At 41.1% G+C, this 9,201-nt stretch overlaps 2 protein-coding genes across 2 annotated transcripts; one reads left to right on the top strand and one right to left on the bottom strand.

Annotated features, from left to right (window-relative positions):
* Positions 1-56: 56 nt before the first annotated feature.
* Positions 57-3,229, bottom strand: pdcd7 (programmed cell death 7). The gene is made up of 5 exons (XM_029145356.3): positions 2,157-3,229; positions 1,889-2,027; positions 1,545-1,775; positions 1,104-1,191; positions 57-514 (listed from the first exon to the last, which is right to left on the bottom strand). The coding sequence occupies exons 1-5, from the start codon at positions 3,093-3,095 to the stop codon at positions 370-372; spliced, it is 1,542 nt and encodes a 513-aa protein (XP_029001189.1). The 5' UTR covers positions 3,096-3,229; the 3' UTR covers positions 57-369.
* A 402-nt stretch (positions 3,230-3,631) lies between these two features.
* spg21 (SPG21 abhydrolase domain containing, maspardin) lies at positions 3,632-9,033 on the top strand. Its single transcript, XM_029145078.3, has 9 exons — positions 3,632-3,791; positions 4,007-4,069; positions 6,062-6,223; positions 6,866-6,946; positions 7,063-7,208; positions 7,288-7,396; positions 7,547-7,654; positions 7,751-7,891; positions 8,464-9,033. Exons 2-9 carry the CDS (start codon positions 4,007-4,009, stop codon positions 8,575-8,577), a joined length of 924 nt encoding a protein of 307 aa, XP_029000911.1. The 5' UTR covers positions 3,632-3,791; the 3' UTR covers positions 8,578-9,033.
* The last annotated feature ends 168 nt before the right edge of the window (positions 9,034-9,201 follow it).

Raw genomic sequence — 9,201 nt, 5'->3', positions numbered from 1 at the left:
ATTGTATGGGGTAGCCTTTTGTATCAAAGATATAATCACTCACAATAGAAAACAAATTGAAGACATCAGAATAAAAATTTAATTAGAAAATGACCCTATTTTTTATTTACAAAATTTCAGAAACTAATCTGATTTATTTATACAAATTGTATGTATTGCAATAAAGCTTGCTCTCTGTTCTTGTTGTGCTTAAAAAGGGAAATCAATAAAACAAACCCACTATGTGGATTGCACAAAAGTCCACCTGACACCTGTCCCATGACACTAAAACTGCCTCATGTGCATTGCTCTCTCAGACAGATCTGTCCATGTCTAGCTGCAATGTCAGTTTTCCACAAGCAGCTAAATATTGACAGGACATGCAGGAAGTCAGAGCGTGTCTCCGTCAGTGTCAGTCATTTGAAGAGCAGAGGCCCAGTCTTGGTCTGAGGGAACGTCTGGTAGGACCCAGCTCTGCGGAATTGGGGTAGCATCAGGATGATCTGCTGCAACCACAAACACATCCCACTCTCTCCTGAAAAAAAAGAGTCCATTAATAGTCCAGCTGCTGTTGCATGTCTAATTGTTCCAAACGGGATGTGCAACATGTCCACGGCTGTCAGCTAAAATACTATTTTTGGTAAGACCAGCAGATGGTGCCAAACACAGACATTTCTAAACTTGTCATGTATATCTACACAATATTTAAAAAGATAATAATAATAATGATAATAAATTATAATAACAGTGTTCAATATCCTATTGCATTTATTTATTTGAGATTGTATTGAAATAATAGATCTGTGTATAGTAATTGTACATAATGTAAGCATTATGTAAAGGTACTGTAGTACAACTGTTGTGTACTTTTAGACATAGAAAAATACGCTTACTTTTTGTCTATTTATGTTAATTGAAAAAACATTATGTGGGCTGTGTATAAAGATTAAAATAATAAGTATACACCTTTTGGTGAATATGTTTTATTCTGTCTGCTTATTATTATTTGCAACTCTAAAACAACTCTATGAAAAGTGTGTGTGTGTGTGTGTGTGTGTGTGTGTGTGTGTGTGTGTGTGTGTGTGTGTGTGTGTGTGTGTGTGTGTGTGTCAAGACTGACCGACCTGATTTGTATTAAAGCTGGCAGAGAGTGTTGAGCCACCGTGTAATATTCTCTGAAGGGTAGCTGGATGGGATCAGCAGGAAGATCCTCTGGAAAAAAAGAACGTACATCAAGTAAACACACAAACAATCGCCCCCAAAAACTCGGGCCAAGGGTGAAAATTGCTTTGATATACAAATCATATGAACATGTTTTGTTTCAGAACGGAACATAGAAAACACATGAAATAATTGACTAAGAAGTTGGACCCATTTATGCAGTAAAAGAAACAAAGGCATCTTTAAAAGACAAGAAAGACGATAAGCAGAATTTAAACTTGGATCTTTCGAATTCAGATGACACCAACAGTATAACTCCAGTAACTGGTCTCCTCTAAGATCAAACGCTTGAAGGCCGTTGTTAGAAGTTGACGGGACAATACAGAGCAGAGGAGCAGTCTTACCCCCGAACAGCATGCTATCCACTTTGTACTTCCTCTGCAGCTGCTTCTCTCTCTCCTTCTTCGCTTGTCGCTCATGCTCCCTCCTCCTTTCCTCCTCCTGCTCTCCTTCCAGCATCACCATCAGCGCTTTCTCCTCCGCTGAGTAAACCGCCGTCCTCTTCTTCATTACGTTCCTCAGCTGCTCCAGTTGACTGGCGAATGACTCGTCGCATTTCTGCTCCGAGACGATACCTAAAACGCAAACACACAGTAAAAACTCTAGCACAGCCTGCTACAGTGGAGTATCGGATCGTGTTTTCAGACTTGCGCCGGTTTTACCGACGAAAAAAAAAAGGAACTCGCACCTTTCCTGGATGCTGCCTCCTTCCGCAGCTTGCGCAGTTTCTCCAGAGACCTCATGATGTCCTGCATCCTTTTGATGTCAGCCTGTTTTCGTCTCACCTCGCAGAGAACCGAGTCGGCAGCCAGCTTCAGTTCCTGCTCCTGAGGGACAAACACAAGATAGTTGTTTGTATGTTAGTATCACTCCCTTACCATTGTCATACTGCAAGTGATTTAGATAGTGTAAAACAAAAACATGTTGCCCTATAATGTAATTAAAAATGCTCTCACCCTCTTTTTCTCCTCTACTTCGTGTATCTTCTTCATCCTCCATTTGTCTATAGCAGCTTCTTTCTCACACAGCTCTTCCTGCCTTCGTTTTGCTTCCATCTGTAGCCTTTTCTTGGCTCTTTGTCTTCGGGCCTTCCTCTGAGAAAGACGGGTCACTTTAGCTTTCAGTTGATTCAAACTCTCTGCATCACTGAGAAGCTTCAGTTTGTCCTGAATTTCCGATTTCATGTCTAAAGCAGTTAAATACGAGTCTGTCCACAATGTGTCATTCTCCACGTTTTGTTTCAAAGTTTCGCAGGACTTTTCCAGCACTGAGATGAGTCGAGCTGCCCCGTACAGAGCATCTCTCAGGGCAGGAACACAGTTGTGGTCTGGCTGCTGTTGCTGTGTCTTCGGAGTCTTAGAAACGCGGTCTCTTCTCTGTAAGAAGCGTCTGATCCACTCCGCATCCTGCCTCCTCTGAACTGTGTCTTCTGACTGCGTTGTTGTGCTCGATCTCTGGATAAAGTTCTGACCAGCAGGAGAGGAAAGCCCCGGAGCTCCGCGCTGACATAAATCATTATATTCCCGGTGTCTGTTCTGAGACGGTACAGAGAACGACTGGAACTCACGCTGAGGAAAGGCTCCCGTGATATTGTATGTGTTCACCGGAGCAGGGGGCAGCATGTGTCCCGGGGGAGGACAGCCGAAGGGAGGCGGCGGCAAGGAGGGGTCAAATCCGAACGGAGGGCCGAAGGGAGGTCCTCCATAAGGCGTGGGGCCTAAATTAAAGCCGTAGCTTTGGTGGCTGTAATATGCAGGGGAAGAATCCCAACCAGGACCCGCCTGGCCCGGCTGCGTCGGTCCCGGCGAAGAACTCCACTGCTCGGCGTAGCCTCCTGAAAAGCCTGGGGGCCGCTGTTGTTCTGACGGAGCTGGGTACTGATACGCGTTGTCCATATCGGCTCCAACACTTCTCTGAATCTGGTTTAAAAACCGTGTTTTTCACGAAATTACCACATCCACACTATTCATAAACCCTGTTTAGGCGCCATATTTACGTGACGTCGTAGTTTCTTCTTCTCGTGTCGGTGTCGTAAAGAAACTACAGCACCATCATCCCGCAGTGGTTGTGATTGGTACTGCACCCACGGCTGTGACGAGAACGTCAACTCATAACGGTAGAAACTATTCTAACCTTAACTAAAATCACGTCAGGTAACTATAAGACAGAGTGACAGACAGAGACAGACAGAATGCTCAGAGACACAAAACATAATAAATCTTAACGCTCTGAAAGATTTCAAAATGAGAAAATATTTATAATAATAATAATAATAATAATAATAATAATAATAATAATAATAATAATAATATATATTTATTTAAAATAATCGGTGTGTGTGTGTGTGTGTGTGTGTGTGTGTGTGTGTGTGTGTGTGTGTGTGTGTGTGTGTGTGTGTGCGCGTGTTGGTGCGCGCGCGCGCAGTGAAGGTGGAGTCAAAAGCTTTGCGGAAGTGTGTGAAACAGGAGTCATATGACCGGACAGCAGCAGCTGGAGAAAATGGTTCCTAGACATGGATAAAATCCTTCAACACGACGCTAAAGCTAAAGCAGCACATTAATAGCACCGTTACATCGTATTGATATACATAGGTAAGACGTGTAGCAATCCAACTGTACGGCTAATACTTGCGGTTTACCCGATGATTGCTAAACGTAAAAGCAACGCTCCATTGAGAGTCAGGGGTCTGCTTGTAACTAATGAGGATTAGTTATTTGTATGGAACTGTTTGTTTACGTTGTGTCCCGTTGTGTTTTCCTCTAACTTGCGTTTGTGTCTCTGACTGCCTGCCTGTGACTGTTTGCAGATGGACGAGATTAAAGTGTCTCCTGACTATAACTGGTTCAGAAGCACAGTTCCCCTGAAGAGAGTGAGTAGCTTGGAGTTTATATGTGTGGGGATGCTGTATTTATTTTTAAAGCTTTAATCATTCTTTGTGTTATATTTGGGATTCACAAAATCTCATCACAAACACCATCTCAGCCCTGACAGACAAACCTGACAGAAGAAGATGACAGCATGTGAAAACAAGATATTTGGTCATTGTAATGGTTAAACAGTCCACTTGATTTATTCCAAGTTCAGGGTATGTGTACCTGTATCAAGACATACTATTTCTTTCCAAGATGTACCATTACCTCCAGATGACACTTGGTCCTGATACATCTTGGTGCACAGGACACGTTTTACTGGTTTTCCCTAATTCAGTTCTAAACATTTATTCTAGAACAGTGCCATTAAACAAAACCAGATTGCTGTTATTATTTACATCTTTGGTTAATTATTAGCATAGGGTTCAGATTATTGTGGATCTGAGTCATGCAGCATGATTAGATTGATTCACTAGTAAAGGTCTTCGTGCATTTATCTGATTTCTGTTCTGTAGGGTCAGTGATACCAGTGTCATAGTCCAAACCTTAGATCTGCTCTGAGGTATTAAACAATATTGAAGGGGAGACATTTTGTGACAATCCTGTATTAATATGCAGTAATACCTTTATACTTGGTATAGTGGAGTTTATAGTGTTTGTCCTTGTTAGATGCAAATAAAAACACAAATAGAATAGTTTGTAATGTGTATGGAGGTCCTGCATTTTGTTTTGTTTATGGTGCTAATCCAGCACTATGATTACAGTAATGATTGATAATGCTACAATTACATTTGTAATGTTAATTTAGTCTGTTAAAATACCAGAATTGGTTGTTTTACTAGTTTTTGATGTAATCAAATCAGAGGTTAGTTGAAGGCTGACACACTGAACCGAGCTGGAATTTGGTTGTAACCTTTTCTCTTCTTTCATAGTCATATGACAGTCCCCCATCTGAGTCACAGCAGTTTCTTAAAAAAGAAATTCCAGATTACAGTACAGCTGTATAATCCAGATTAAGACCCGTGATCTAGCTGGTACTCACAGTACTCGCCAAACTGCATACATCTACTGCTCATATTTTGACACACTGATCCAGGTGCAGACGGGCTGTTAGTTTGGGCTTTTCCCACTAAGCCTGGCCACTTTAACTGGCAAGTACAGAGAGGCAGTAGAGGCATTCAATAGCACCATCTTTTTTCTGGAAACAGAAGTGGTCTCACCTGCAAAGTCTCTGAAAACTTTAATTAAAAAGAGGAAATATGCAACCAGAAAAGCAGAAACTGAACTCGGTATTTCATTGAAAGACTAGTTTGTGTGAAAGTGAGAAAACATTAGCCATGATTCCTTAAAATGTAATTGATATTTCGCATGTGATTCTTTCCTGTACTACTCTGCTAATTCACTTCATTTCTGGGATTCAGGTTTCACACAAGCGCGTGACTGAAGTATAAAAAAATTGTTCCTATCCAACTGTCTTAATCCGTCTCCAGAGATACTGTGCTTAGTCAGTGAATGCCCTGAAAAGTTTCTGTCTGTGTCTTGTAAACAGTGGCACTAGTGTTTTTTAAGAGGATCCTTAGTTACAGTGTATTCTTATTAATGGATAAAATAAACTGCGTTGTGTGGTTCCCAAAAACCATTTCCTTTTTTTCCTGATCAGAAGACTCACAACAGCCAGTCATTCATCACATGCTGACACTGAGTGTGACAGTGTGACTGTGTTGTTGTAATGGTTTATGAGAGCATGTACAGTACTGGGTATAAAGCCTCAGCAGGTTAATTTCTCCCTGTTCAGCGTTGCATAGTTCAGGGTGTGTTGATGGCTACACTGCTGGAGGCTACTTTGGAGACCCGCGCTTCTTAACATTTGTGATGCATTTACATTATCTTTCTATTGATGTAAAATGATGAAAATAACAAATGGAGAAAAAGAACGATGTTAGTATTTTCATTAAATGCGTACATGTCTGTATTCTTTTTGTCCCCTCCAGATAATTGTTGATGATGATGACAGCAAAGTGTGGTCGCTGTATGATGCAGGTCCAAAGAACATCAGGTGTCCCATCATCCTCCTGCCTCCGGTCAGCGGGACGGCCGAGGTGTTCTTCCAGCAGGTCTTGGCTCTGACAGGCTGGGGCTACAGAGTTATTTCAGTAAGTTTAACAAATGAGAACATGGAATTAATTTAGTTTTTGTTATTATTAGTTGTACAGTAGTTAATATCACTAGCTACTATAATACTGTCTTGTAAATCTCATCAGATCTTAGTCATAGATCCTAATGTCAGACTTTGCTTTAGTAGTACAGTGTTATAGTCCATAGACTTGTCCAGAGGTGGCCTGACCTCGCACTACTACATTACTGATTAAGCACACGGGTTGATTCCATTTGACTCTGATGTGTTTACTTGAACTTTCAACCTGGGGTCTGTTCATGCTGAGGAAGTATTATTTCACAACATCTAGCCAAGTAAAAACCACTTAACAGAGGCAAGCTGTCAGACAATCAAGCTTTTAGCTGAAGGCAAAGTCAGCATTTAGTCCATACTGAAGGCAGCCATTGACTAAAAATGATCTTTTACAAAGTATTAATGCAATTCCTGTATTTGTTTTAGTTCTGTTTTGTTCTTTCTGAGCCAACAGAGATACAAGTGTATGGATTAAAACAGTTGTACGAAGTAAAGCCTGAATCCAGATGATCATGAACTTAATAGGGACTTAATACTTGACTTTTGTACATCAGCTGAATCACTCTGGCTCTATTTGTGATCATGCATATTTCATTTGTGTTGCCAGCTGCAGTACCCAGTGTACTGGGATCTCATGGAGTTCTGTGACGGCTTCAGGAAGCTTCTAGATCACCTACAGCTGGATAAAGTAAGTCTGGCCCGTATGTCTCTATGGTCCAAACCGACTGACAGGCTGCTAATAATGTTGCTGTTCACTGTGTCTCTGTCCACCTGTAAATCAGTGGTGATGATCCTGTGTTTCAGGTCCACCTGTTCGGGGCGTCTTTGGGAGGATTTTTGGCTCAGAAGTTCGCTGAATACACACACAAGTCTCCCCGCGTTCACTCCCTCATCCTTTGTAATTCGTTCAGCGACACCTCCATCTTTAACCAGACATGGACAGCCAACAGGTGGGGTTTAAAGACAATCACACATGCTCCTCCCGCATGTTTAGATTCGCCAGTAATGTTTTACCTCTACGCTCCACAGCTTCTGGTTGATGCCAGCTTTTATTTTAAAAAAGATCGTTTTGGGGAATTTTGCTAAAGGACCTGTGGATCCTAAAATGGCAGATGCCATTGATTTCATGGTCGACAGGGTAAGTGTCCGTTCGTCTTTGTGTTCATTTATGCCAAATTGAAAACAATATCCTGTAGACATTCTCAACACATGAACCATGTGAGACATTACTTCCAGTGTACATACTGTATTTTGTCCTTATATGTGAATCCATGTGTCTGTGCTTCAGTTGGAGAGTCTGAACCAAAGTGAGTTAGCGTCGAGGCTAACACTCAACTGTCAGAACTCTTATGTGGAGCCACATAAAATAAAAGATGTTGCTCTCACCATCATAGATGTAAGTATGAGGCCGGGCTCCAGTACACCTTCACCTCCGTCTCTCTGAATCCAGCAGGAGCCAGACTGACGCCTTTTCCCTGTGACTGTCGTTTAGGTGTTTGATCAGAGTGCGCTGTCACTCGAGGCCAAGGAGGAGATGTATAAGCTGTATCCCAACGCCAGACGAGCTCATCTAAAAACAGGAGGAAACTTCCCATATCTGTGCAGGAGCGCTGAGGTCAACCTCTACATACAGGTCCAGTCATTTCCCTCTGCATACCTGGCTTTTTCCTCCAAATATTTATAAAATTGCTCAGTCATGCGTCAGGGCACTGCACTCTCTCTAAACTGGCTTAAACCAGTTTGCAGGTTTCAAACATGGAATATCGTTTATTAGTCGGCAACACTAATGCACTGTTCCACAATAGTCGACTTGTTCTTGCATGTTTATTCCTTCTTTAGTTGATTTTTAGCTTTGCTAAACTAATTATGATTATAATGACCACTTTTAAACTGATAAATTAGCATCATCAAGATCCCATTGGAATGCAGGACTAATGCAAGCCCGTGGTGTTTCTCTGTATGTGTAGCTACTCCACTAAAGAGCTGCTGTTTCATGCTGTGAACATATCAACTGTGTCTACACTGTAATTTCCCAATTAGATTTCATTAAAAAACATTTTTTTTGTGAGATCATATTGTTTTGATCTTTAGTCATTTTGTGAGCTTAAGCAAAGTTGGGCACTCTAGCTGGGATTCGTTGTACGTATTGTGTTGAATTCTGATTTGTACAAAACTTTACAACAGATTGTGTTGTTCTCCATACAGATTCACCTGCGACAGTTCCACGGGACAAGGTACTCTGCCATCAACCCTGACATGGTGAGCGCAGAGGAGCTGGAGGTCCAAGAGAGTCACCAGTACTCTGAAGACGACCAATGAGACAATGTTGCCTGACAGCTGTTCCCTCCGTACTTTTCAATCAGTTGAATTCACAGGACGTTCTCCAGTTTTTCTGTGGAGCTCAGCAGCCGATTTAGCGAAACAACTGAAATTATTTGTATTTCACAGATGACTTGATATTTTTTGTACATAAATGTTACTCTGCCGCTTTGCTTTAAAAACATACAACTTGCCTTAATGTGGAATGAATCTGATAATTGCTGCACTTGTAAACAAAATGTGTTCATGTCTGTGTAAACTATTTAATTTGGTGGCCACCAATGAACTGGTTGCCTAGAAGGATGATCACACTAGTCACACTGGAGCAATGTATATCTTACTGTGATGTGTAATTTAAAAAAATTGGTATTCATTTTTTGGAAGCCTTTACACTAAAATGAATTTCTCATTATGTAGTAATTTTCCTCCATGCCATAAACAAGATTCCCAAACCGATTTGATTCATCAGTATTCCTGTAAAAGTCTGTGTTCCACTGCTTTTTAAAAACCTGATATCAAACAGGTTGAAGCTAAATGATGAGATTTTGATATTTAATGTATCAAATCTCAATATATCAATTATATTGATATTTTTTTATTCCACCTTGACAAACAGTAATAGCT

Source organism: Betta splendens, chromosome 3, assembly GCF_900634795.4.
Source record: "Betta splendens chromosome 3, fBetSpl5.4, whole genome shotgun sequence".
Lineage (NCBI taxonomy): Eukaryota > Metazoa > Chordata > Actinopteri > Anabantiformes > Osphronemidae > Betta > Betta splendens.
This window is presented reverse-complemented; position numbering and strand designations above follow the sequence as displayed.

Bases quoted from the DNA above. Each gene is read 5' to 3' on its own strand.
- spg21 (XM_029145078.3), top strand. From the start codon at position 4,007: ATGGACGAGATTAAAGTGTCTCCTGACTATAACTGGTTCAGAAGCACA. The intron at 7,655-7,750 runs GTAAGTATGAGG...ACTGTCGTTTAG, and splicing joins TTGCTCTCACCATCATAGAT to GTGTTTGATCAGAGTGCGCT. The intron at 7,892-8,463 runs GTCCAGTCATTT...TTCTCCATACAG, and splicing joins AGGTCAACCTCTACATACAG to ATTCACCTGCGACAGTTCCA.
- pdcd7 (XM_029145356.3), bottom strand. From the start codon at position 3,095: ATGGACAACGCGTATCAGTACCCAGCTCCGTCAGAACAACAGCGGCCC. The intron at 1,192-1,544 runs GTAAGACTGCTC...CTTTTTTTCCAG, and splicing joins GGATAGCATGCTGTTCGGGG to AGGATCTTCCTGCTGATCCC. The intron at 515-1,103 runs GTCGGTCAGTCT...CTTTTTTTTCAG, and splicing joins CCAGCTTTAATACAAATCAG to GAGAGAGTGGGATGTGTTTG.